Here is a 27,386-nt window from a genome sequence, read left to right as displayed (position 1 = left end):
AGTTCCAGACAGGCAGGCAGCTGTAGGTGAGGCTGCTGCTGCCTGAGGGGTGAGCTGAGGCACCTTGAGACCCAGCAGGTGTGGCAGGGAGCCTCACCCTGACACGCCCCCCACCGGTTCCTCCCCATGTCCGGCCACCACAAAATCCACACAGACATGTCTCTGGGAAGTATATTTTATTTACATTTTTAAAATCTGTTAACTAATATCTCTTCCTCCTTTCCACCCCCAGAGACTTGGGAAGGGAAAGAACGGGAACTTCAAAGACCTACTCCCCACATACAAATACACACCCCCATGGCTCACACCAGCAAAGGAAGTGAAAGAGAAAGAGGTCTGAACCTCCCTCTGAAGGGCCTGCCAGGTCTGGGCGAGGACTACGAGGGACAGGGCGGGAAGGAGGGGCCCAAGAGGTGGGTCTCTTAAGAGAAGAAAGGGACAGAGAGGGGGCAAGTCAGTCTGAAGTGGCTGGAAAGTGAGTCCGAGGCCCGTCCCCTCCTTTTCCCTCCTACCCTACCGCCTCTGCTGATGGGGGTCTCTCTGTGCCCTCTCCACACCAGACACAAAGCAGAGGCTGCAGCCGTTAGCGGTCAGGCCTCTGGACACAAAATACTTTTGCTTTGTGGTCTCCTGACGTGGTCACCACCAGGGAGGCATCTCTGTGGACAGAAGACCCAGCTGGGAGGGACTGGAAGACCTCAGGCCCACCCCAGGCCCACCACCCAGGGGCCCTCTGGGGGCCTCCTCCAGCTCATCCTCAACTCCAGACCCCTAGTGCCTGGCGCTGGGCCGACCCACACCCAGTGAACACGCCTGAAGCCAGCAACCAGCAAGGGGATCAGAGGAGAGCTGCCCGCATGGGGGAAGGGGTCCCAGCCCCTGCGCCGGGGGATGAGATGTGAGGCCGCACCGTCAACAGAAGACGACTCCCGCAGGCCTGCCAGCACTCCTGCCTCACAGGCAGGCCCAGGCCTTGGGGCCCAGCTGCCCGTGGGCATCACCCCCTGCACCCTAAAGACCCTGTGACCCCCCCCATGTGCTATTCCCACCTTCCAAATACACAGAGACCCCAGCCCTTGCCCAATTCACTCACTTGCTGAGAGCAAAGTCCAGGATCTCGGCCGTGTGGCCCCGGTAGTCAGTAAGCAGGCGGCCGGTCCGAGCGTCCCAGAGGCGCACAATGCCGTCCAGGCTGCAAGTGTAAACCACGGCGGTGCCCGCCTCCCACAGCAGCTGCACGATGCCCGACTGCAGCAGGGTACGGCAGAAGCGGCGTGCGGTCAGGGGCGGGAGAGCCGACAGGCATCTGCTCCCAACTCTCAAGGAAGGAGGGAGGGACCATGGGCCATAGGGAAGGACCAGACAGGAGCCAGGTATGGGGCAGACGCTCCCAGAGACCTGGGATTCCCATGGCCATGGCCATGGCTCCAGGCTGCCTGTACCTGGTGCTGACACTGGTGCCTGAGGGTCTGCGTAGACAGGTCATAGATGGCCAAGGTCCCATCCAGGTAGCCGACAGCTGCCAGAGGCATCCTGGGCAGAGGAGAGTATCACGACAGCTCGTGGAGGGACCTGGACTCGGGGCCCTTTGGTCCTCCCTGGTCCCCCAGCCCAGGCCCCCTCCCCCAAGCCCCCTGCTCTTGTGTCAGGCTGAGGCCCCGCTCACACTCACACACTGCAAAAGCCCAAGGACTCCACGGAGTTGGACTCGCTCTCCTCCCCTTCTCCCAGATTGGGCTGGGAGGCCACGGTCTCGGGTCTGAAAACGCCCACCACCTATGAGCCAGGGGAGAGGATCAGAGAAGAGCCTGGAAACATGGTCCTCTATTAAGAGAAGAAAGGCAGTGGGGCAAGGAGGCTGGGTGAAGAATAAGAGAGGAAGGGGAGGAGACACGGAAAGTGGAGGGCCCCAGAGCCAGACTCCAGGTCCCACTCACCTTGCCGGTGGTGGCACTGACCACCTTGGCCTGGCAGTCCACAGAGCCAGTTAGGATCAGGCTGCCATCCTGGTTGGTGGCAACACAGGTCAGAGGGCCTTGGTGACCCTCGGTCCCTAGAATGAAGTAGAGGAATAAGTCGGATTTCATCCTGTCCCAGGTCTCAGCCCCTGCCCCACAAAGGCCTAGGTTAACACTTTCCCCACCTCAGATACCTTTTAGTACATGGATAGAGTTTCCCTGCTTCAGGTCCCAAACCCGGATGGTGCCATCTTCATAGCCGACCACAGCTCGCTTCCCTAAAGGGCCAGAGATGGAGATGAAGAGAGAAGAACAGATAGCACACTCAGACATATCAGCAGGGGAGGGAGGGGATGGGGGCAAGGAAGTGAGGGAACACACAGTGCCCCAGGGAAGACCCAGTTCCGGGTGGAAAGGGGGAGCTATCTGCTCTGGGGCCTGGGAGGTCAGTGCTCCCGAGAGCAGGCCTCAGAGTTTGCTGGCGGTGGCCCAGGAGGGAGCCAGGGAGACGCGTAACCCTGGTCCCCACCTCTCTGCACTCAGGAAAGCTGCTCTCACCATCAGGGAGGACTCGGCCACAGGTGGCTGGGCAGTTGGGGCCCTGGAAGGTCTTGCAGTCACCATTCGGGACCTTCCACATCCAGGTGTTGCCGTCAGCCGTGCCCGCCAGTAGGACAGGTGCCCGAGAGTGCCACTCCATCCACTGGGCAGAGACAAAGGCTCAACAGGGAGGCCCCTCACCCCATCTCACCTAGGAGTCTGCCCCATGAGCTCTGCCAAGCTTTCCCCACTTCTGAGTCAGCAGGGACATCCCAGGGAATGGGCCTAGACATTCTTGCTGTACTCTGGGAGTGTACTGGCTCAGAGCTGGCTTGGTCTGCTCAAGGTGGCACGGACCCCCAAGGTCTCACCCCTCCCCCAGCCCTCAGAGTTGAATCCCACTCTGATGATCTCACCTCCAGATCTCCTGCTTCAAAAGACCAGACCTCCTCCTTGGTGTCCACCTGCCACACTTTTAAGAGGCCACTCATGTCCCCTGTGGCCACTAGGGTAGAGTCGTGGCTGAAACCAGCACAAGTCACAGAGTCTTTATGGCCTGCAAAGAAGAGTGGGCAGAAAGAGAAGAGAACATCAGGGTACCTGGTGCTGGGGACACAGGACCCAGGTATCTGGCCCCCAGAAAGGACCAGCTGGGAAAAAAAAGGATGGGTCCCAGCAGAACAGGTAACCAAACTCAGAGCTGCTCCAGGAGCCAACATCCCCATGTCTCCCCAGGGGAGACACTGCTGGCCCCCCACTCAACCCAGGCCTATGTCTTCCCCATTCTGTCCGCTCCACATCTCTGTCTGAAATACTCACAGCCTCCTTCCTGCCCCAATTCTCCTTCACTAGTGTCACCTCCTCCCAGGCCTTTCCCTGACTCCCTCAGCCAATCAGTGCCTTCCTCTCCCATGCCCACAACAGACCATGATATTCTTTGGAGCCCTCAGGCCAAGTATAGAGCTGGCAAAACGGGAGTCAATAAATGGCTATTGGATGCACAACCACTGCAGGCCAGCCCCCTAAGACCTCAAAAGGGGCAGGACCTCACCCAGGCCCGCTCACCTGCACACTCAAAGAGCAGTTCCCCATCGCTGAGCCTCCACACAAAGGCTTTGTCATCTTCGCCCCCTGTCACTGCCAAGGTGTTGGTCTTGGGGTCCAGGCTCACACAAAACACAGATGCTGTCCCAAGAGATACTCCATGAGTAAGGAGACGGGGCTCCCACCTAGGGTTCTGTCCTTCGGGACCTTTGGGAAGCCCACCCCCTTCCACCCAAAGTAACACGTCTTTCCTCCTGGAAAAGAAGGGTGCATCCAAGTTCTTCTAAGTTTCAAGCATCAGGTTGTTGGAGAAATCCCTCCCCAAGCTTGCCGAACTCTAAGTCCTTCTCCAGGACAGATCCCCCTTCGGTGCTGTTCCCTTCACCACCCCACACTGATGCCCTGGACAAGAGCAAGGTACACGTGCAGCGCTTACAGTTCTCAGCATGGGATGCCATCAGTCTGGGGTCTGAGTGAGGAAAGTGTCATGTTACTGGTTCCTTACTAAGAGCTAATATTTAAGAGGATTATCTAAAACATGCTCCAAAAGGTACTATTACCTGTAATTCACAATAAAGGAACTTTTACCAACGACAACTTTTTAAAAGTAAACTAAAACCCACAGACATTAATAAAGATCATAAACAGACGAATAGCTGGGATAGGATTTGAACCCAACTGACTCCAGGAGCCAAGCTCTCCTCCATTCCATCATACTGCCCCCCTACCTGTGAGCTCCTCCAGGGCAAGGCCAGCATTCTCCCACCGCTGTGTCCCTCATAATGCTCCCGACACAGCGGATGGCTGATGCTCAAATGCCCACCTGGATTGAGTTTACGATGGATCTCCTCAGAGACCTACCCGAGTGCAATGCAAAGGTGACCTCGCTATCGTCTGGGCCCTCCATGCTGCCGACCACCCCTTCCTGGGGCTCCAGAACCCAGCCCTCCTCATTGCCCTCTTCTTCTTCCTCTTCCTCAAAGTCCACATCTTCCATCTCCTGGGCCAGATCGTCTGCTTTGGGGAGAGGGTTAAAAGATGGGGTTCGGCAGGCGGTAAGAGGGATGGGAAGTGCGGGGAGGCTGGGGTGGTCGTGTGGCAAGAGGGCAAGGTGAGGTCAGACAGAAGGGGTGAAGCGGCAGTGGGAGGCGTTAGGGAGGAGGGGGCGTGTGACGAAGGACAGGAGAGGTCTGAGGACCTGGGGTTGGCAAGGGACCGTGTGGTAAGGGAGGAGCGAGGGAATGATGGGAAGGGGGTGTGTGAGGGGAAGGGCCAGGGGAGGTGTCAGAGGAACCCCCACCCCGGCCAGGCCTGAGAACTAAGTGTAGGGTTGGGGGAGAGGGGAAGGGCGAAGGAGGTCCGTAGGAATGACCGGTGGGGTGGCGGGTGGCGGGTGGTGGGGTGGGGGTGGGGTGGGGTGGGGAGGGGGTGAAGCAGGGGTCAAAGGCCAGGGGTGAGCGCCTCCTGTCCCGTGGCCTGAGGATCGGCAGCTCTCACCCGGGTCCGGCGGACCGGGATCCAGTTCTACCACCTCGATAATCTCTTCATCACCATGGAAGCTTAGGGTCTCCAGTGGAGGGGTGTCAGCGGTGGCCCCGCTTTCCGATTCGGACTCCATGCGGCGCAAGCGGCGAACCCACTTCTCCGGGCCCAAACGCCTCCCAGAGTCAGCCCTGCGCGACGACGCGGAACTGGAGCTCCTCCTCTCGGGAGGAAGTAGGCGTAGGCGACTCCCCGGCAGGGAGAGCGACGGCCTCTCGACCAATAGCGAAGGGGGTGGGCTGGCTTAACCACCAATCACAGGGCAGAGTTGGGAGACGGGGTCGGGGCGTGGAGAGGAGAACCCAACTCGGCCCGACCTGACTCCGCCCCCAACAGGAGGGCAACAAGCGAGCGTGCGCGCCTCCGGGGGCTCTCCTGGGAATAGTAGTTCTCCCGGGTCTGCTCCGCGGGCTTCTGGGAGATGTAGTTTCTGGTCTGTAGGCTGGACGGGAAGAGCGGGGGAGGCCCCTTACGCAAACTACAATTCCCGGCGGGGAGAGCGGTGGAGGGGGGTGGGATCTGAAAATGGCGGCGGTGGTAGCTGCTACGGCGCTGAAGGGCCGGGGGGCGAGAAATGCCCGCGTCCTCCGGGGTAAGGAGAGGGACCCCAGGGAGGGCCGGACTGCAGGGGGCACCCTTTTTTTCACATCCCGCTCGGCGATAGCAGGAGGTCAGGGCTGTCGATTGCTGCCCGCACCCCTCTGCAGGATCTTAAAGAGTCTGGGACCTAAAAGATGCTCTCTAGAGGTCACCCAGTCCATCCCTCAGCCTTCCCGTCAAACGACACCTCTGGGGTCTTGCAGCGAAAGGGAGCCCCAAGGAAGCCTTTTAGAGTCCTGTGCTCCAGGTGTTTCACACTCACCGCAGTGCAGAGGAAAGAGCCCTGGGCTTCTGGAGGCTTGGGTTCTAGCCCCGGGTAATTAGCAGTTTGACCTTGGGCGAAGCAGTTCGTCTCTTGGGGCTTCAGTTTACTCTTCTATAAAATGAGGGGATGGAGTAGACTACCTTTAAGCTCCCTTCCAGTGCTAACATTCCGCAGTTTGAAAACCATTTCTCGGATTTCCTTCATACGTCTCAATGTGAGCCCCACTGCAGTCCTTCACATCCTGTCGTCTGATGAGATGAAGAACAGCGAAGCTCGCTCTCCTGGCACCAGGGTGATGAGCCCGCAGTGACGTGGAAGTGGCTTTCAAAGGTGCCACCTCGATGGCGATTTTCCCATTTCCCTCTGGACTTTCCCTGGTACTTGTTACTCCAAACTGCAGTCACTCCCCTTCCTCAGATCTCAGCAATTCCTTCCCCCGGCTTTCTTCTCACCTTCTCTTACCTACCTTCCTTGCCTCCATCCACAGGGATTCTCTCAGGAGCCACAGCTAACAAGGCTTCCCAGAACAGGACCCGGGCACTGCAAAGCCACAGCTCCCCAGAGTGCAAGGAGGAGCCTGAGCCCTTATCCCCTGAACTGGAATACATTCCCAGAAAGAGGGGCAAGAACCCAATGAAAGCTGTGGGACTAGCCTGGTGAGTTTTAACTAACCCTTTGCCCACCAGTGGGGAGTGGCACCAGGGGAGGGTGGGACCCAGAAACTTCTCCAAGTTTCAGGTGGTGAGCTGAATCCAATGTTGCGGAGACAGAATTGCTGGGCGACAGAATTGCTGGGCGTGAGGACTGGAATCTCAGAGGACTGGGGCAGGGGAGGGAGTTGGGAAAGTATGTGAAATTGGAGAGATAGTGGGTTTTCTGTGGAGTGAGCTGAACTAATCTGATTCATATTTGGGTCCCTGGCCTCATCCTCTCTTTTGGGAGCTTGGGGCAAGACCCAGTTGAGATTTTAATTGAGATCACGCAAGATTATATTAGTTGTATAGTAGTAGCACCTACAAGGTGTTCAGTGCATTGTTATTTGAATCTAACTCTGATCTTAATACGTATTATTGATCAATATTAAAAGAAAAAGAGGGGAAAAATTAACATTTTTTCCAGCACCTAAGGTGTGCCAGTACTTTACCGTGTAATGTTTTAGTCTTTCTGAGATAAATAGGACATCCCCATTTTACAGAGGAGGGAACTGAGGCTCAGAGCTGGATTCTCACTAGGTCTTGTGACTCCATGACCTTTCCCCACACTGAAGTGCCTCCCACGTAGCAGTTACTCAGATTAAGAAGGGGAGTCGGGGAGGGGTTATGGGGTAGTTTAGGCAGCGGGAATCTTTGACAACACTTGGAGAGGGAAAGAGGATGGGCTGTCTGGAAAATCTTGCACAGTTGCTACAGCAGGAGATGGCAGGGCTCATGCTGAGGAGTGTCAGGCTAAAGGGGAAAGGAATGACGAGGTGGGCAGAGACCCAACCACACTGGCCCTTTTGTGCCGTGCCTAGGAGTTTGAACTTGGCCAAGAAGTGGTAGAGAGCTATTACGGGGTTTTGAGCAGGGCAGCGACAGAATCTGGTTCGAGTGGGACCCTCCAGCAGCCAGCACAGAGGCTGAATAGATGCAAGTGGTATTGCAGTGTTCGTGCAATTAATGAGGCTGGAATGAAATTCTCCCCAGCTCCTCTGGCTCAGGCTTGGCCCCTCCCCGAACCCCGTGCACATCTCCCCACCCATAGGGCCATCGGCTTCCCCTGTGGTATCCTCCTCTTCATCCTCACCAAGCGGGAAGTGGACAAGGACCGTTTGAAGCAGATGAAGGCTCGGCAGAACATGCGGGCATCCAACACGGGCGAGTATGAGAGCCAGAGGTTCAGGGCCTCCTCCCATCATGCCCCAACTCCTGAAGCTGGGTCCAGGGTGCAGTGGTGAGGAACACTGCAACCCTTCCCTAGACTGTATTGATTGTGGCCTCCAGACTGTCAAGTCCTTTCTGGTCTTTGCCTCTGAGGCCCACCAGAGGGCGCATGAAGCCCAGGCTGCTGCCAGCCCCATCCCCTTCCGAGAAACCAGCCAAAGGCAAATAAAGTTACTGAATGTTTGAGTGGAAAGGAACCAGGACTGGGTTTGTGAGTCCCTTGGGATGGGAGGGGCAGAGTGTGGGGTTGGTTACTCATGTGTGCTCCCTCTCACAGAAGCCTCAGTGTTCCAGGCTGAATGGTTGGGGAAACCACAGAGACTTAAGTACAAGCCTAGGCTCAGGCCTTGGGGACCAAGCCCTCAGAGCTGCTGGCCAGGAGGGTGGGGTTCCACTCAGCCTAAACAAATAATAAAGAGAATCAAAGAAGTCGTTCAGGGTGTGGAGTTTAAAAAAGCACTTAATCCTCTTGGCTGAGTCCAAATGACTCAGCCTCTCTGGGCCTCAGTTTCCTTGTTCGTTAAGAGGGATTGAACTAGTGATTTCTAAGGCAGGAGTTCTACACCTGAACACTGTGGTCCATCCCCACCCCCACGCCCCATATGTGAAATCGTGTGTACACATACAGTTTTGAGGGGAAGAGAATTCACAGCCCTCGTGCACTTTTGTAAAGGGTCCATGATGCAGAAAAGGTCATGTGCGATGGCTCTGAGCGGCCCCTGCCAGACCTGGGGTTGAGGGTTGAGCCATCCATCACCAGGAAGCACTGGGACAAAGTATATTTGGTTATCGTAGAAAAGGTAGAAGATACCAAGCCAGAATGCAAAGCTAGGATGTGGATGCATTGGGCAGAGCCAGACAGATTCTCCCAGAGCTGACGACACCTTAAAGTGAAGAAAACCAGAGCCAAACAGGGTTTTACCTTCTAAACATTAAACTTTATTACATTTCTGGTTATGTCCTTTTGTGGGATATATTTAGGACCAAATACTTAATAGAGAAGCCCTAATTATACCCTTGGGCTGATTGGGTCTCCACCCCAGCCCATAGAGTGACCCTTGTCCCCCTTCCCCATTCCAGCTTGAGGCACTTGGTGTCATGAAGAAAGCGGTAGTTGGCTGGAGAGACGGGGCCCAAGTCTTAAATCCCCCAAGCGTGAGTTAACAAATTAAGAGGGGCGTCTCCTTCCTCTCGGCCCTCCCCGAGTCAGCAGAAGGGAAGAACCATGGGTAACACAATAAGCTTTTGTATCTCTCAGGGTGGGGGACCCCAAGGCACTTCCCCTGCCCACACCTCAGTCTCTCTTCAGCCTGGTTACTTCCTGGCCACACGTCCAGGAAGTGGTGATCCTACACACCACCCCATCTCCTGACCTTTGTCCCTCACTTTCTGCTCTGAGCAGCCTGAGCACAGGAAGCAAGAGGTCCCTCTGACTAGAGATCTCAGAAGCACCAGGGAGGCCCCAGGCAGCTTTGGAGAATGGGGACCAGGTGGCCGCAGAGGGGCGTGCTCTACCACCACAAGCCATGAGGAAGCCCCGGATAGATGCTGCTCTGTATTGGCCTCTGCGCTTGACTTTGCTCGCTCTCCTCTTCCTCCCCACCCTTAACCCAAAAGATCAGCATATATGTGCTCTCGAAAGAAGAGGTTGAAGCAGGGGAGACCCACAGGCACAAACCCCCTCTACCTTCCTGAGTCGGAAGGTGCCAAGGGTTGCCGAAGAAGTACAGGATAATGCCTATGAGTCCAGGAGGCAGGGGGCAAAGCTCTCTGGCTTTGCTGGGGGCTAAGAGAGGAAACAGCTCCAGCTATCAAGTCCAGAAGCCCGTGGCAGAAGTGGGAGAGGAAACCCCATCACCAGAAAGTCCCTCCTACCTCTCATATTCCATTTTAGCTATCAAATAGGCTCTTTTCATCCCTCCCCACTCCAACCCCAACTGTTAAGGATTTGGTGCGCCATAGGGGGCGGAGGGAGAATGCACATCTTTGGCCCAGTTCCTGCCAAGTCCACTAAGGGCAGGAGTTAGTCCCTAGTTCCTCCAACCCCACCAAGTACCTACACATCCACAGCCAGAGAGGCTACCCATCCCCAGACAGAAAGGAAAATGGGCATATTACTTGAGGGGAAGGAAAGGGGTCTAGGCCCAGACCCAGGTCACAGGGCCCAGCCCTCTAGGGAAAGGAAAGTCCATGGTAGGGCGGAACGGGAGGTGCTCCTTAATTGCGATCCCCCAGGAGCTGCAGCACAAAGGTGAAGATGTAGACAATGTCTGTGTAGATCTGCAGGGCGCCGGTGATGTAGTCCTCCGGGCTGATGGTGTACCTCCGGTTCCCCAGGACCAGCTGTGTGTCGTAAGCCAGGAACTGCAGGACAGGAAGCCACATATGAGGACCCAGGGGCTCAGTGGTCAGCAGACCTGTCCTGGGAGCCTCTGGGCCATTAGATGTGCTTAGGGAACACGTTAATGAACAGCAGAACACGTGGTCTCTGCCATTAAGCAGTTCACAGTCCAGAAAGGGAGACAAGACACGCCGTCTCCATAATACGGCCCACTGACTGTTCTCCTAGCAGGCGGTGTGAACAAGAGATGACGGGAATGCCCAGAAAATCAGTGGAACCTCTGGACAGTAGGGAAAGGGAAGGGCGGCTGTGGCCCCACTCCCTGCCTCCCAAGCAGCCTACATTCACCATCCTCCCGGTTCCTCCCCTCTGTCCCCTCAGCTCCCCTTCCTAGAGGGGGCAGGGCTTTACTCACCAAAGTGAAGCAAATGGCCCCCAAAGCAGCATAGACCATGTGCAGCCAGTAAATCTGGGGAGAAGGGACAGGGATGGCATTAGAAATCTTAGCATAGCTTGGACTGAGGCAGGCCCTCAGGACCATCTTCGCCCCTGGATGTCTGGCCAAGTGCGAAGATCCAGGACGCTAGCTATGTGAAAGGACTACTTCTACCTTCCAGATCCTGGGAGAAATTAAGAATAGTAACATATATGGTAGAGAAAACAGAGGCCATCGTCCAATGGCCATATAAAACCAATCACAGCATCCTTTAGCCTAACCAGTCTCCAAAGTTAGTCAAGGCACAGAGGTGTCCACTATGCCTCTGGAAGAAAGAAAGTGGTTGAGTTCTAGCTCTGGGAGGGGCAGACCCAGGCATGCACTGCTTGAAGAGCCCCATCGCCTTTACCCTAGTCATGGTCAGCCTTCAGTAGACCGTGTTCCTGCAGCCCAGCCTGGGAGGGACAGACTAAAGGAGAGGGCTGGGAGGGAAGCCCCCCAGCCACCCTGATAAACAGCAGAGTCAGGAAGCACCCCCAGGGCAGCCCTACTCAACAGCCCTCCAGGGGCCTGTCCACAGAAGGGCAGGGCCAGCCATGGTCAAGTGGGCAGGCGGCCCTCCCATTCACGTGCTTCCCCTTCCAGCACTGTTCTCCCCTCCCCACCATGAAGCTCCCCTCAGCCTAGGGGCCTCACACGCTGCCCCTCCCGCTGACTGGAATAAAAGAAGAGTTAGATACAGTGATCCCTAAGGTCCCTTCCACCCAAGCCCATCTTCTCGGTCCTCTGGGTTCCTCAGGCAACCTGCCTCCGAGAACCTGGTCTCAGCTGTCAGACAGATTTAACCACTGCTTCCCATAGGAATCCCATGATGCTATCCAGGGCCTCAGGTACTATGGCTCCCAGGAACTGCCATTTCCAAAGATACCCCAATCCAGAGGATGGCACTTCAGCGTGGGTGCCTTTGCTAGCCAGTCGAGAGGTTCTGTGGGGCCTGCTACACCACGATATACAGAAAGTCTGCCCTGGGCACTGGGTTCAGTGACTCCAGCTCTCCCGGGACACTCACATATTTGAAGGACAGCACGATGGCAGTGACAATGCCAGTCACCATCATCACAATTCCCAGGACACAGAAGAGGCCTGTGCACGAGGTGAAGTCCACCTGCCAGGAAGAGAGGGGGAGGCACGTGTCAGACGGGCCACCTGGCCCAGCCAGCCAGGCCCTCCCTCTTCCTCCAGGGAGTCCCAGTGCTGCCTCCTGGGGGCCATGGGAGTGACCGTGACATTCTAAGGACAGACACAGGAAGCAGTAGTTGTGAAGGGAAGGGGATTAAGGTCTCTGAGGGAAATGCCTGGCATAGGGGTGTGGGCCCTTCCAGGCCCGCTCAAGTGCCAAGCCCGGAAGGCCAGGTCTGTATAAAACAGGGGGATGGGGTGGCCAGGGAAGGGCCCTCCAGTGTCCTCACCTTGGTCTGGAAGCAGAAGATGGTGACTGAAATGGACACCACAGCAGTGATGATCATTGCAATGATGACGGCTTTGGTGTCATACACACTGCAGGGAAGGAGTTGAGAGAGGCCAGAGGCACATGCCACACACGAATGACTCCAAAACGACTACTTCTGGAAGCATCGTGCCCAGAATCCACCCATACAGGTGGCTGCCAGCCCAGAGATGCCCCACGCTCCCCTGTAAAACACACCACCGTGTAGTAACTGTCCTTGAACGTACCTGGCAATGGTGCCGGTCATGTAGCCCATGGCAAGAGTCTGAGGGAAGGACAGAGACCAGAGTGAGACACTTAAGAAGAGAGCCGGAGCCCTGGAGGCACGGCCAGGAGGGTTTGCCAGAGCTGGCGATACGTGTGACTGAGTAGGAAAGCCCGGGGAGACCAAGGGCAGGGGTCAGGGTACGGTCGGGGAGACAGCTAGGGACATCTTCCACCATGGCGTTCCATCCCTTCCCTGGGACCAGCCCTCCCTCACCATCTCCACAACCTGGACCTTTCTAGACTCACAAAGAGGGTCAGCAGGATAATGTTCCATGGGAAACGGCGTCTGAAGGGAAAGAAACCATAGTTAAGTGGTGTGGGGCCAGCCAGGTCTCAGAGGCTCTGTTAGCAGAAGGAAATTCTTGGCTTATGTGCCTGGAGAATTAGGCCTGGACTTGGGGGAGGTGAGGCTGGCACAGCCCTTGATACCTGCTCAGGTGTCTATGCAGGGACAAGAGGGACAATAGGACAGACCTGGGCTGTGGAGCCACAAAGACCTGGATTTGTTTGCAGCTCTCTGACTACCTGTGTGACTGTGAGAAAGTTCCTCAGCCTCTCTGAGCCTTGGGTTCTTCCTATTTGTTAAATAGTTTAAGTGCTACACATCTTGCAGGGTAGCTGTAAGAATAACAGCTAGATAGTTAAATAGATCCCGCACACGCGAGGCACTCTGCACACGGCCGAACGATAGCCGCCGTCATCATCATCATCACTGCCGGTACGTCTCCACTTAGCTGCTCTAAGAAATCCCCTTTCTGTGCAAAACAGCCCCACACCCCCATCCCTTCCCACTGTCTAAGTCTCTGGGACTCACCTGGGTCCCTGGCAGCAGGCAAGGGTCAGGTACGTGACCAGGAACACAGCACTGGGGAGAAGAGACAGGGAAGTAGTCTCCAGACCCACTCTGCCCCTTGGCCCCATCCCGGCCCAGCCTGGCGGCACTCAGCACGCCGGCAGGCTGGAGGTCCAGAGAGCTATCTAGAAGTCTGAGGGGAAGCTACCCAGCAGGGCAAGATCACCCCAGCCAGGGGCACTGAGGACATCTGTAACAGGGGGTTTGGCCAGGGAGGAGGCTGCAGGAGCCACCGCAGAGAGGCTGCCAGAACACGGGGACTGTTCTGCAGGATGCACGTTGCCACCAGTCCCCCACCCCTGGCTCTCAGGAGTTCCATGACACTTACACTTGGTGGCACACACCCACACTTCCCAGCACAGCTGGGAGGGCCCCTCTCCAAAAGGATCTGATCCCTGCCCCGAGAAGCTGGTCAACTGTCACCCCTCCTCTACTTGCCCCCGTGCAGAGAGGAGCACAGACTCACTAGGACGCGTAGTAGACGGCCAGGTTTGCCTTCACGAACTCGCTGACTGGCTTCCTGTGGAGCAGGGGGGACAAGAGAGGAGTCACAGCACGGCTTGCCTGCCTCCCTGCCGAGGCCCTGCCCCCTCCTCTCTCATCGCCCACATCCCAGAGTTGAAGGCCCACCCCAAGCCACGCTCTCAGCAGGTGACCCAGAGCCCAGGACCCCAGAGCGACTTCCCAGCGGTGCGGAGAGGCCTAGAGACTCACACAAAGGTGAAGATAGCGATGATGGCCACCGTGATGAGCAGCTGGATGGAGATGATGGAGTAAACCTGGAACACAGGCAGTGGTGGGGAGCACGGTCACCACCCTGCACTCCCGGCCTCTCCCCAGGAAGCAGCCGGCCCCTGAGACCAAGGAGCCCAAAAGACCTTACCACCCTAGCCCTGGCCCCTCTTTCAGAGGTAGGGAGGAGGCTCCTGCCTCATTCTGAAGGATCTACTTACTCCCCTTCCACTTGGGAGCCTGCCCCAGCTGCAGCTTGGCAGAGAGGCTGCCCCCAGTAAGGGCTCAGATACTGTACACGCACACCCCCCCAGGGCTGACCCCCACCCCCCGCTGCTCCCTGTCATCTCCCCCTCCCTGCCCAGCACCTGGCCTCCACTGGCACTCACTGCCCTGCCTCTGCCCCCTGCCTCACCGCACTCCCAGGTACAGCATCCGCGCCTGCAGCAGTTCAGCCTGACATTGGTCAGGTTATCTGTCCACCCTGAGCAGGTGCCGGGCACACGTAAGATGGGGGGCAGGGGCTGCGAGCGAGTGCAATCAGTTCTGGCTTCAAGTTGCTCCCGTCTAACAGGAGAAGGAAGCTTGCAGGGGGCAGAACACTTCAGCAGAGGCTGCCCAGATTTTCCCAGATTGAATCTGCCCCCCAAAACAAGGTCAAGGAACAGAGGAACAAAAGGCGGGTGAACACAGTTTAGAGGAACTGGGGTCCCCTTTGAGGAGAGTGCAGGGCTACAGAGGACCTGGAAGGCAGCAGCACGTGTGCATGGAAACGGAGTGTCCCCCCGCTCCGTTCCCCCAGCCCCAAGGGCCCAGATTCACCGGCCTCCCAACCCACATCTCACCTTTCGGATGAAGGCGTGTCGGACTTTCCTGTCACTCCACTCTCCAGATCCGAAGTTGTCACTCACGGCTCTCTCCTCCACATCATAGCCCTGGCCTGGGCCTGGGGACAGATCACATATGACCAACTGGGGACCTGGGACGTGTGGCCTCAATCCCCAAGCCTCCATGGCACTATCTCACAGTCTCAGGTATCTCCAGCCAAAAGGCATGTGTTACAACTCAGGAACTCCCCAGCCAGGTCCTCTAGATACCCTCCACGTGACCAGAGCTGGTACCACAGGGAGCAGCGTACCCCTGGCCAAAGGGGGCTTAGGTGTGATCACTCTGTCAGCATGCATTTACTGAAGGGTGTGAACACCTGTGGTCACTGCCATCAAGGGGGCACGATCTTGTGAGGAATCCACGCAAGCGCGGGGCAGAGGGGCTGGCGGAGTCAGAGCAGGGGCTCCGGCGTGGAAGGAGGAAAAGGAAGATAGAAACAACGCATGTGTGTGGAGGACGGAGAACAGAGTGTGCAGACTGATCTACATCAGGCAAACATTAGGACTCGGGGAAAACAGAAATATCAGGGGTATATGTGCACAGGACGAGGCATGACCATAAACGTGACTGATGTACCAATATTCACACCAGAACACATACGGCCACATGACAGTTGGCTGCGCTCCAGGATTCCAGAGATGCTGCAGGGGCTCAACACATTCTTTGAATGCCTCCTTGGGAGCTGCTTTCAAAATCCGCATGTGAGCCACACAGGAAAATCTCACCACATTCTAATCTCATCTCATTTCTGACCAAATTTACCAGCCACGATGTTTATCAAACATCCAAACGACTTCTGGATGTTTGCAAAAATCAGATGTTACCTTAAGAGATGAGGATTTGTCAGCACCGAGAATATTTAAAAAAAAAAAAAAAAAAAAAAAAAGTTGCTTCGGGTTGCAAAGGCAGTTCCCAAGGAAGTGAGGAGTGTGGGTGGGGTGGCAGCTGCCTCGCTGGGCAACGGAAATGGCCTCCTCAGGTCATGGCTCTGAAGGAATTAATTACTTCACCAGCCACTTTCTTATCTGATGTGTAAGTTCTGGTGTGTGTCTTATGGACCCAGTCTCCCTTCTGAATAAAGGGGCTGGTAGGTGGTCCAGGGGGCTAGGAGCTGAAGGAAAAAGCAGGGAGGTAACAAAGATGGGGAAACGGAAGGAGAGAGCTAAAGAGAAGATGAAGAAAGGGATAAAGGAAGTTGAGAAGGAAGGAAAGGAAGTAGCCTCACGTGCCATGAGTATTGCCTCCTCCCACCCACCCCCACTGCCCTTCAGGGACTCACCATAGTTCATGGGCGTCGGGTGGATGGGGGGCATAGGCTGTGGGTAGCCAGCAGGGTGACCGTAGCCAGGCTGTGGGTAAGCAGGGTACCCGCCAGGCAGGACAGATGGCTGCCCGTAGCCCCCCGGGGGCAGAGGGTCAGGGTACAGGGGGTTGCGGTCCTCATATGGAGGGGGGGCACTGGGGTGGGACATGGTGGCTCAAGGGCTGAGGGGAGACCCCAGCTGCTGGGACCTGAAAGAAAGACGAGAAAAGCAGTCATGAGTGCCCGGGCCCCGCTCACTCAGCCCCAATCCAGCCTGCCTCTGTGGAGAGGAAAGCCTCATACTTTCTCTCCCCATCACAGCGCGTCATTCCCTGCCCACAGGCCACTGTCCCCATCCCCCAGTACCATCCACCCCGCCAGCTCAGCCCCTGCCCCTCTGCCTTCACACCAGCCCTTTCTGTGTAGCTTCCTGCCATAGGAAAGCAGGAGATGGGGATTTAGTGCAGGAGCCCGAAGCAGTCACTGGGCATCAGTGGTATGAGAGCAGCAGGCCTGAGAACCGCCCCGCCCCCACCCCTGTGCTCACTTAAGAAGGCCTTCCAGTGACCAGGGAAGAAGCCCGATGGCCCCAGCAAAGCCACGGGTGAGTCACAGGGCCAGCTGGGACCCACTGAAGGGGTCAGCCCAGCACCCACAGCAGCTGGCAGGAGCTCCAGGCCTGAAAGGCAGCGCTGGGGAGGAGCCAAGGCCCGAAGTGGAAGACAACAAGCTAGCCCCAGGGCTGGAGCTGCCAGGCCTGGAGGAGGAGAGCCAACGGTGGCAGGCTGAGTCAGGGGCCACCTGAGAGGCCTGAGCAAGTGGGTGCACGGGGCTGGCCACTGGGGGCTGGGAGGCTGCACAGAGGAGCAGGCCAGAGACAGGACTTTCTGGTTCCTTCAAATAACAGCCAAGGAGCGTCAGGCATGCGACAGCCTGTGGCTGCCACCACTCTCTTCGTGGCCTTGCCAGGGAGTGGAGTGCCAGGGAGTGCAGGGCCCCGAAGCCCCCTGGGAGGGGGAGACACACGTTTCAAAGGCCAAGTCCCTGGTGTCCCTGTGATTCCTGCCTGTTTGCCCCCCGGGTTGGTGGCCAGGATAGGAGAGGGCGCTGAGGAGTCACGCCAGATCCAGCCAGCGCCTTCTCTGAGCCTGCCTTCCCCACAGCCAGGGGAGGGCTGAGGAGTGAGGAGAAGGGAACCCCAGAGACAGAGCCCAAAGGGACCCCAAAGTTGTACAGCCCCAGATGCTCAGCTCCGCTAAGGGAATCCAGGCCCAGAACAGTGAAGTGACTCCCAAGATCACAGAACTAGCAAGTTAATGGCACAACCAGAACCGAGGTAGGCTGAAGGTCCTGGGTAGGTGTCCTCTATATTATGCTGTGTTCTTTAGGCCCTCTTATGCCAAATAAATGGCCTTGGGGCGTGGTGTTCTCCTCTGAGGTGGCAGAGATGAAGGCTTGGGAAGAGCTAAGCAGGAGGTCCCTGGAGCGGCCCTAAGCCCTGACAGAATCTGGGCCCCTTCACAGGGCCACCACCAGCCCCTAGAGCATCTCCCAAGGGAAGAACTCCAGGACCCCACAGGGAGGAAGCACGCCCAGATCAAGGTCAGCAGACGTCCCAGAGGCTCTGCCAGAAGGGCGGGAGAACTGGCTTCTCTTTTGAGGGCACCCTGCAGAGTGCAGGGAGCAGATAAAGGACTGTCTTAACTCTTCTCTCTCTCGAACACAGAGAGGGGAAGGTAGCAGGGAAGGGCGGGGAGGAGGGCTCGAATAACAGGCCAAGTCAGTGAGCTATTCTGAGGAAAGCTGTTCTCCATCTTCCCAGAGTGAATGGACCAGAACAGCAAGAATGTGTCAGGTCAGAGATAAGAAAACCTTCCTGACAGTGAGGGTGTGACACAGCAAACCCTCGAAAGCAGGCCATGGCAAAGGCCCCGCATGGTGGGGTAGAGTGCCCTGAGGAAACAGGGAGCGGAGAACAGGGAGACCCAACACTGAGTGGTGTGAGGTTAAGAAACAGGGATAGTAAGTGTTTTGGAAAATATTTTGGGTCTGTCAGGGTAGGATAACGTTCATAAGCAGTTATAATACCTGCATCTCCTTAATAGACTTTTTTTAAAAAGGAAGGGAGAGAAACTGGACTCTCCTGCCCTGAGGCGAGAGACTCCTTCTCCCTATAGCGCCCTCCCCCCGCCCCCTCCAAACAGCCCCCCTCCTCTTAACTCCACCCGGAGGACAGCTTCCTGTCTTCGGGAAGCAGTACGGGTGGGCCACCTGTGGAGTACGGTTATCTGTCGTTACTGCCCTGGGCCCAGCTGACAACAGGCTAAACACGGCCCACGAGACACTGGCAGGAAAGACCCTGTGGTCGGAGGCCCCAGCTGGGCCACTTGACAGTGATGTCACCATGACCTGGTCCTGCTGGCTCCTCAGGGTGCACCTCTGTGAAACGAGGTGGGTGACCCAGATGATCTCTGAGCTCATTTCCAGCTCTAATGGACTGGGACTTATCTGACAAACCCAGCTACGCGCGCGCGAGGCCTGCCCTTTGCCTGGCCAGCCAGATGCACCACCCACCAAGCCAAGTTGGGCAAACAAGTCCTCCCCAAACCAGAGGGTGAATCAGGGAGCACGAGGCCGGGCTTGGATAGACCACCAGGACTCTGGGGTTCCGGTCCAGCACAGTGGGCCGCTGACTCTTGAAGACGCCCTCTGCCCTCCCTCGCCCCTCCCTGTGACGCTTCTCGTTTCAGAGGAATTCACCAGCTGACCTCTCCGCGGGGAACACAGAAGCTCACAGTCCGGTTCTCTGGGGGCTTAGCCACCAGCCCATGCTCACCAGAGACCGGCGCTGACCATTTACCTCACTCTGCGTCAGTTTCTCCATCTGGAAAGTGGGTTTAACACTATACCAGAGTTGTTATAAAAATTAAATGAGAAAATATTTTAAGTGTAGAGCACTTAAAATAGTGCCTATCTCTAGTTATTATTTCATTAAATCCCTATGATAGCCCAACAGGGTGGATATGTTGTTATCCCTTTTTACAATAAAGAAATAGAGGCTTAGAAGAATTAAGTCACTTGCCCAAGGTTACTTAGCTAGGGTGTGATGAAGTCGGTCAGCTCCAGACCGACTCCAGGGCTCTTAATGTCTCTGCGCTCATCCTCATTTGGACACCCTGCCTATCCGAACTTCACATCACTTCTCAAAGCTTCCTGTCTCAGACCCTCTACTGACAAAAGAAGGCTCACACAGCAAGTGGACACTGAACCATTCAGCCCCTTCCATCATCCCCATGGTCCCCAAACCCTGTGCAACCACCAGGAGGAGAGAGAGTGGTCAGAGATGGAGATTCTTAAAGGTCAGCACTGAAAGGAAACTCACTCATCTAAGGCAAGCTGATCCCTCCCTTTACCAGCCAGCCAGCCACAGTGCAGGAGGAGGTAGAGTGACCTGTCCCTGGCCACAAAGTGGGGCCCGGGGCCAGGACTACATCCCAGCTCTCTGGTGTAGAGACCTGCGCGCCAGAGATGGAGAGAGTGTTCAGGCCAGTCAGGGGAGTAACTAAGCTCAGTCACACTCCCCTCCGAGCAGAGGGGCAGGAACCTCGGGCCCAGGGCTGCCAGCATTGGGCAGCTTCTGAGCCCTCTCCCTGGCCACGGCCCGACCTACATGGAGCACTGGCCACTTCCACGTCATTAAGGCCTCAGCTAGGGATGAGGTTTGGGCCTGGCATGTGACTAGGTAGTAGGGAAAGGGAGGAGTGGTCAGTATTTACCTTCATGACTGTGACTAAAGGTGGGAACCGCAGGAGAACGTGGAGTCCAAAGGGTAGGAGGGGAAAGAGGCGGGAGAAGATACAAAGTGAGTATGACTGATACCCAGAGACTAGAAACCAGGAATCAGGTCATCTGAGTTCCGCTGGTAGCTACTGGAGGGGCTCACAGTCTCCAGGGGCCAAAAAGGACCTTTAAGGTTCCCCATCGGAAGCCTGAATTTTCCTAAAATACAGTAGGCATTCGGCTTCTGTTGTTGGCATACACGCTCCAACAACAGGAAGCAAGGCTGTTCCATTGCTGGCAGCTTGAATCATTACAACATTCTTGCTCACAATGCAGCTTATCAAGACAGTCAGACTCCACCCCATCCTTGTCAAGTTAGATCTAAGCTCGCTCCCCATTCTCATGACCCCATTCTCATGTCTCATCAGGAAGGAGCCAGAACCTCTCCTTTCTCCTACGTGACCCGCAGGCCCAGCCATCGGAAGTGGGTGGGCTCAAACACAGGACTTGTTGGCTGTCAAGGTTTTCAGAGGCAACCTCGGGGAAGCCATCTCCTTCCCCTGGCGCCATCTCAGTGTGGCCAGCATGCTCCCAGCCAGCTGGGGCCCAGGTTCAGGCTCCCTGGGGGGCATCTGAAGGGTTAAGGCTCTGGAATCTGCTGAGAGGAAGCTGGAGCTACTGGGGTTACAGCAAGAGGGTGCGTGTGTATGTGTATGTGTGTCGGAGGGAGGGGCGGAAAGGAGCAGCTGACTGGTCCAGGCAGCCTGCCCTCCTCCCTGCCGGGAACGGGTGCCCGGAGCCAGAATGGAAAGAATAGCTCAGAGTGCGCATCTCAGGAAACCCCACCCAGCCGGAAACCCCACCCAGCCGGCACAGCAGCGCAGCCCCTGGCCTGCTGTGACCAGGCCTCTTGTGACAGCCTCCTTCCCTCCCTTTTCCTCTACCTACCCCAACTCCCCCAGCTCTTCACTCCCCTCCAAGAAAACACTTCGCCCTCCTAACCCAGCACCACGTAGCCAGGAGGGCAGAGGAGTAAAAAGATCCACCAGGAGTGGCTGGGCACGCCACCAGGCCTGACGCACACAGACCAAGGGGCCCAGAATCAACTTATCCTTCCATCCGCCTGGCCTCTGTGGTCAACAGGATGACGCCGAGAGGATCTAAAAGCTGAAACGTCAGAGCTGGAATGAACTTTAGAAATCATCTGGTCATTTGACAGACCAGGAAACCCCAGAGCCAAGAAAGTTCCTGCCCAGCCCGTGACAAGCCCTCTTGGTCATGGGTTTGGAACTTTCATTCCCAGCCCTGCCCACTGTCTGAGAACTCAGAGTAACAGATGCCAGCGCACGCATTGCTGAGACAGAGCCAGAACAAGTCCCCATCCCCCCAGTTCTCCACGCCCTCCTGCTCAGAAACAGATAAGGCTGCCAACCCATGACTTCCCTCCCACCCCGGTCTCTAACCAGGGTAGCCTCTCTCCAACCAGGAACTGAGAAGGTGGCTCCAGCCTCCCAGGAAGGGGAAGCCACCCTGGAGGGCATGGGAAGACCCAAGCACTAGAGTCCCCCCATCACCCTTCTCCAGGGGAGCAAAGCAGTGTCATCAGCGCAGGTGAACTCGGAGACCCCAGCCAAGCCAGTGGTCAGAACAGCTGGGGAGTGCAGATAAGGAAAGCAGACAGCAATAACCAGGGCTGGATGCAGCTTCAGAAGCACAGCCCCATCCATCTCCTTTGTGTTTCATCTTCTCCTACCTTTTCAGTTGAACTTCAAGATGAGGAGGGGCAAAGTCAGACAGATAATTAACAACCCACAGCAGAGAAGGGAGACAAACCCCTCCCTGCGGTGGGCAGGGAAGGAAGAGAACCACTTAGAGTAGCAAGTACTGTGTGTTTACTACTGGGTACCAAGGATGTCTGCTCCTCACAAGGGCCCTATGAGGGGCATATCCTTATCCCTACCCTACAGATGAGAAAACTGAAATTCAGAGAAAACCCGATCCAAGGTCCCACAGCAGGCGAACAGCAGAGATAGGTCTGAACCCGGATCTGACGTCTGACTTAGAGTGCCCTTTGCTTTTACAACTGCCTGGAGCAAAAGCCCCTGAAGTCCCCACCAGTCACCTGTGTGAATAGGCCAATACCAACACGTGGGGCCAGCTGAGGTAGTGAAGACCTTTCTCATTGACACCAATTCCTTTTCCCTCGTAGAAAGTCGATCTTTGCCAGAGCCCTGGGTTAGGAGGCAGGGAGCTGAGTTCTTGTCCTGGCTCTGGTCCTGACTCCACTGTGTGAGTCAGGGCTGGCCACCGCACATCTCTGGGCTCAAGTTTTCTCATCCGTAAAGCAAGTGCACTGAACCAAAAGATCAAAGTCCATTCGGACTCTAAGAGTCTCTGCTTTTGAACGAACAGCCTAACAGACCAGAGCAGAAGGCTTCAGGGCGGAATGACTTGCTTCCCCTAAAGAATCTCCGCCGGATGTGAAACTGGTCTGGACGATGGCTACAGAGGCAGAGGCACAGGGCATGACCTGGGCCTGGGGGTAGCCATAACTCCCTCTCCTCCCAGACTGCCCTCTGGACCCTGTGGCCAGCATCTCCTGGGTCTCACTCACCACAGAGCCTGCAGAGAAACAGCGACACGCTGCAGAAGAGAAAGAGTACGAGGCAGGAAGTCAAGAGATCTGGGTTCAAGTTCTAACTCTGTCACTAACTAGTTGTGGGGATCCAGGCAAATGACCTCCTTTGGCCTCCTTTTCCCCCAAATCAGCCCACATCGGGGAAAGGAAGAGGGATTAGTTACCCGAACCAGAGAGTGGAAAGCTAGACTCATCCAGCCAGGCATTTCCCAGACTGCTCTAAAGAGCACTGCCCCAAGAGATGTTAATGGATGAGCTCAGAAACAGATAAGTCTGAAAAACAACCCATATCCCCTTTTGGAAATTCACAAGGCACAATGGCATAGGAAGCCTCTGAGAAGTTCTGCGCTGAGCAAACGTGTTCACCTTTGTTCCTTCAAACATCCTTAAGCCTGGAACGTTGTTATCAGAGCACACCTAGTTACCATCCTGTGGCGTGCTGGCCAGGCCACCTTTGTTTTACAGATTGACCTCAGAATGATTCATGTCCTAACTCCTCATATCGTAAAACCCCTGTCCTCACCCCCAGCCCCTCAGAATAGTCACATTCAGTACCAGGCATGCCCCCTCACTCTCAGAGCCAGCTCAATGCCCGGATCCTCTGCGAGGGGCCTTCCTCTCCCCTGTCCCCAGAGCCGCTATAATCTCCAAAACGGGACTCGCTGCCAAGGGCTGGGGGACATCTCCAACCAGCACAGAGCCAGGAGGCTGCGATCCCCTAACATCGCCTTCATGTAATAGGAAAAAATACCAATCGTTACATATGAGAATAAGGACTCATTCTCATCCTCCTCCCTGACCCTCTAGGTACCTGGCACTGTGGCCTGTGGACTTCTGGGCATCATTTCTACTTTAAAACAAGGCCCAGGTTTTGGCCTAGATCCCCAGAATCAGGGTTGGAAGATTCTGTCAAGGCCATCTCCTCCACAGCATTCCCAACAGAATACTCCAGAAAGCCCACATCAGGGTTAACCATACTGTTAGCAGAGACCTTCTCCCCAAGTTGCTGTATGAGCTTCCACTCTGGCCCTTCCAGTGTGTGTCCCTTGCCTGGGGCTTCTGCTCTTTCTGAAGGGTACAGGGTGACAAGTTTGGGGGATGGTAGTGCTCTTCCAGCTGAGCCATTCCCCTGGGAGGAGGCTGAGCTGAGGTGGCTATTACCCCAGCTCATGAAGTGAGGTTCTCCCCACACCTGAGGGGTACCCTGTCATTACCTCTCTGAGGTGCCTGTTTTTACAGGTGAGGCCCTGAGGTCACGGCACAAGATGACAGGAAGTCAGGGCACTTGACCCTGTGTGGTCCCACCACTACTTTCTAAGTTTGAAACTGGGTCTCTGGGTCCTCATGGCTGGAGAGGTGGGGAGAGCAGGCAGGTGAGGAGGAAGTATGGCTGCCCCCTTGCCCCTGACAAAGCAGCCCCAAGGAAGCACTTGGCTCCTCCTGCCACCACCGGCCAAGCCAAAGGCGCCAGCTTTGAAACCAAAGCTCACCAGTGAGATGAATATTTCAGAGCCCCAGAGAACTGGACACCCGAGGGACCTTCCATGACATCTGCCTCTGACTCTGGTTCCCAGGCCTACCCCCCTCATCCCATGTTCAGGTTCCTCAGGGGGAACCCCAACCCCTGGATACCACACAGAGGCCACCGTGGGGTCAGAAGGGATAGTGACCCCCAGCGGACAAGAGCTGGTGCAGAACCCGCAAGATCAGGGCCGAGCCTCCCAGCAGCCTTCCTCCACTGCCCCTCCCGCTGTCCTCTGTCTCCACGGTTTTCCCCTTTCCCATTTTCCTGTTTGGTTTTTACTCCGACCCGAAGAGGCCATGTGGAGGATAGTATTGATACTTCCAGGTAGCTTTCTGAATCCAGTCTGAGGGCAGTGGCTAGAAGGGGGTGGACTGAGGCAAAGTCGTGGTGACAGAGGTGGCAGGTTCCCCACGCGAAGAATGGGGGCTGCTCATGGCTTCCACCCGGTCCCCAACTCACTCAAATACTCAGTCACCTGTCTACACCAAAGCTGCCACCAGGGCGTGCAGAGCCAAGCCGAGGCCAGGCCAGGCCCTGGGCCGCCTCCCCTCCCCCTCCCACCAGCTTAAGGCCGTGACAGCCTTTATCCCACGCACAGCTGGCCACCCTGGGGCTGGCACTGTGGACACGCCCAGCGACAGATACGCGCCAGGAAGCGGGGGACAGGACACCCTCAGACTCTGGCCCGATCGTGCCCACAACCCGCGGCTCGGCTCCCAAGGCTAAACAGGCGCCACTCGCCCGCCCGGGGCGCACAGGGAAAGAGAAACTCCAAAGGTGAGGGAGACAGAGCCCCATTCTGGCCCGCTGCGCACTCCAAGAAAGTTTGCGACCCCATCCCAGCGCCGCCCCGGCCCTGGCCGGGTCCCCGCCGGCCCGCGGCCCCCCACTCCCGCCGGCCCCGGGCCCCTGGCTTGCCTGCCGCTCCCGACGGTGCGTCCCCTGCCTCCCGGTGTCGCAAGTTGAGTACCCCCTCGCCGGCCTGGACTGGACTGGTGTTCCACGCCCCGCCCCGTCGCGCAGGCCCCAGCCGGGCGCTGGGGTCCGCCCCGGTCACGCCCGCATCCGCCCCGGTCCCGCCCGCGTCTGCCCTGTTCGCGCTCCTCCCAAGTCCCTGAGGACTTCCTAGTGTCTTCGGATTTTAAGGCATTACGTGATCATTGTTGGAAACTCAAAACTACAGGAAAAGATCACTTCTTCCCACTCCTCCCGACTCCCAGCGGCAAGCGCTTGCTTTTGATGCTTCTTTGCCTATATATATCTACGTATTTTACTTGTTTTATACGATGTTTTGCTTGTCGCTTTTTTTTTTACTTCACATTTTTGCATGAACATTTTTCTTGTCACTAAATATTCTTCCAAAGCATAATTTTAAAGCCACAAAGTATTCTATCACACAGCTATTGCTGATTTATTAAATCGGTTTCCTACTTTTAAGGACATTTAAATTGTTTCCCATTTTTCTCATTATGAAACATAAATCAGTGATGAACATCCTTGACAATTCTATGCTTTTAAGCCAAATGTACTTTTCAAGTTTTAAACTTCAAACGTCCAAATGCAGAGATAGATGGAACTTAGAACCTCTGCCCCTGGGAACTAAGACATTGCCTGCCTGAAGTTACTTCAACCAGGAAAGCAGGTGTTTTAGAGTCAGAAATCCTGGGGTGTAGATCACTACAATCAGTGCACAACATTGTGTTGGGGGCTTTGCACCTGTAGTCTCAACCCTCACAGCCACTAACGGTAGAATGTGCTAGTCATTCCATTTTACAGGCAAGGAAATAGGTTCTGGGAAGTTTTGAAACGTTGCCGGAGTTTACATAGTTCCAAAGTCCATGGTTTTTCTCCATTACGCCAAGGCTACCGGTAGATGAACGGCTTTGTTTAAGGTGCTTATCTCGTGCTAGTAGCTGCAGATCTGCACTGCACTGAATGTTGTTCACAGCCTGTTGACACTTTTCCTTTTTGAATGGGGAGGGGTGTGACTTGACAAAACACAGCTTGAAATGAATTTGGTTGGACAACCAGGACAACCTCGGGATTCCAAACCCATCACTAAGCACTTTTCTTTACATTATTATCTCCAGCGGCCAGTCCTGCTCTTTCACAGAGCAAGGCTTAGGAAGGAGGAACCTGTGGACTCATCTGGAAGCTCATTTGCGTACTAAACATAAGGGAAAGCAGTGTGTTTACTACTAGAAAGCATAGTAAGCAAGGTTACCACTTGGATTGTATTGAGACCAATTAAAATAAAGGTGTTGTTTAAATTGCCCCCTCCACACACACTGTGTATGTTTGTTTGTATATAACTTAAGTAGGAGTTACTCAGGGGCACTGGTGGACATTATGGTGGGCTAACTCCCCCAGCCACCCCAACCCTTCAGTGTAAGTTCGGTTTGGGGTCAAAGACCTCACTTTAGGAAGTCCCCTCCCAAAGGGAGCAAGAACGCACCGGGGCAAGTACAGTTCTGCTCAATATCAGTTTACCCCTGGATCACAGGACAGAGCCCTCACGAACTGCAAAGCCCTGCCGCATCTGGCCGCGTCTCCTGACATCCCTTCATGCTGCCTGCACTTGGGCCCCTTTTCCAGAAAGTACGCTCCACTTTCTAGAACTGCTACAACGATTTCAAGTGGATTCATTTTCCAGCCAGCAATCACATCCACCCCCTGGGAAAGTGGGCCGTGGGGATGCACACAGACAAGCCCAACACAAGCCTTGCTCCATGTTCTTTCTCCTGAGCCCATTTTCTGATCATGGAATCAAGATTGTGTTGACTGAAAGAAAAACACACAACGTAAAACTTGTGAGTTAAGTTTTATTCGGGGACCTTACTAAGGACCATAGCCTCTCAGATAGCTCTGACAAACTGCTCCAAAGAGATTAAGGAGGAGCCGGAATATACAGGATCTTTTTTGCTGGGAAAAACATGTATTCAAGCATAAAAAGGTTACTGCTGATCACAAAGAACAGATATCTCAAGTTGATGATTTTAGTGTTCTATGTATGGGAAGATGCAAGAATCTGGGGTCATTAAAATTTTTTCTTAGATATGCATCTTAACTATCTAAGGACCCTTATATCCAAAGCACAGAATGCCTCCTGTTTTTTTTTTTTTTTTCCCCCACCCGGAATTCCCCTCAGGGTGCACTGTTGGTGGGTGACTGCAGTGACCAATGGCTTGATCCTGTAGAACTGGAATGGCAAGCAATGTTTTTTTCTTGACAATTATAATCCTAAA

The 27,386-nt window shown here is 55.5% G+C and overlaps 3 protein-coding genes across 5 annotated transcripts; 1 reads left to right on the top strand and 2 right to left on the bottom strand.

Moving 5' to 3' along the window:
- Positions 1 to 161: 161 nt before the first annotated feature.
- Positions 162 to 5,245, bottom strand: AAMP (angio associated migratory cell protein). Of its 3 annotated transcripts, none has more exons than XM_068544491.1 (11): positions 5,040 to 5,245; positions 4,404 to 4,559; positions 3,564 to 3,683; positions 2,915 to 3,054; positions 2,517 to 2,661; positions 2,153 to 2,236; positions 1,938 to 2,053; positions 1,673 to 1,776; positions 1,443 to 1,533; positions 1,094 to 1,318; positions 162 to 659 (listed from the first exon to the last, which is right to left on the bottom strand). In XM_068544491.1, exons 1-10 carry the CDS (start codon positions 5,158 to 5,160, stop codon positions 1,139 to 1,141), a joined length of 1,257 nt encoding a protein of 418 aa, XP_068400592.1. In that variant the 5' UTR covers positions 5,161 to 5,245; the 3' UTR covers positions 162 to 659; positions 1,094 to 1,138. The 3 variants fall into 3 exon arrangements, with proteins under 3 accessions (XP_068400592.1, XP_068400593.1, XP_068400594.1); XM_068544492.1 differs by having other exon boundaries at positions 1,094 to 1,248; XM_068544493.1 differs by having other exon boundaries at positions 1,094 to 1,248; positions 4,404 to 4,556.
- A 353-nt stretch (positions 5,246 to 5,598) lies between these two features.
- On the top strand, positions 5,599 to 8,068 carry LOC137765140 (probable hydrolase PNKD). The gene is made up of 3 exons (XM_068544496.1): positions 5,599 to 5,676; positions 6,437 to 6,605; positions 7,693 to 8,068. The coding sequence occupies exons 1-3, from the start codon at positions 5,610 to 5,612 to the stop codon at positions 7,883 to 7,885; spliced, it is 429 nt and encodes a 142-aa protein (XP_068400597.1). The 5' UTR covers positions 5,599 to 5,609; the 3' UTR covers positions 7,886 to 8,068.
- Positions 8,069 to 8,787: 719 nt separating this feature from the next.
- Positions 8,788 to 25,167, bottom strand: TMBIM1 (transmembrane BAX inhibitor motif containing 1). The gene is made up of 12 exons (XM_068544495.1): positions 25,060 to 25,167; positions 16,175 to 16,407; positions 14,853 to 14,953; positions 13,990 to 14,054; positions 13,742 to 13,795; positions 13,237 to 13,287; positions 12,669 to 12,708; positions 12,383 to 12,420; positions 12,118 to 12,205; positions 11,718 to 11,813; positions 10,628 to 10,681; positions 8,788 to 10,235 (listed from the first exon to the last, which is right to left on the bottom strand). Exons 2-12 carry the CDS (start codon positions 16,365 to 16,367, stop codon positions 10,089 to 10,091), a joined length of 927 nt encoding a protein of 308 aa, XP_068400596.1. The 5' UTR covers positions 16,368 to 16,407; positions 25,060 to 25,167; the 3' UTR covers positions 8,788 to 10,088.
- Positions 25,168 to 27,386: the final 2,219 nt, after the last annotated feature.

Source organism: Eschrichtius robustus, chromosome 5 (assembly GCF_028021215.1).
Source record: "Eschrichtius robustus isolate mEscRob2 chromosome 5, mEscRob2.pri, whole genome shotgun sequence".
Taxonomy (NCBI): domain Eukaryota; kingdom Metazoa; phylum Chordata; class Mammalia; order Artiodactyla; family Eschrichtiidae; genus Eschrichtius; species Eschrichtius robustus.
Note: the sequence above shows the minus strand (reverse complement) of the source record. Positions and strands in the feature narration are given on the sequence as shown.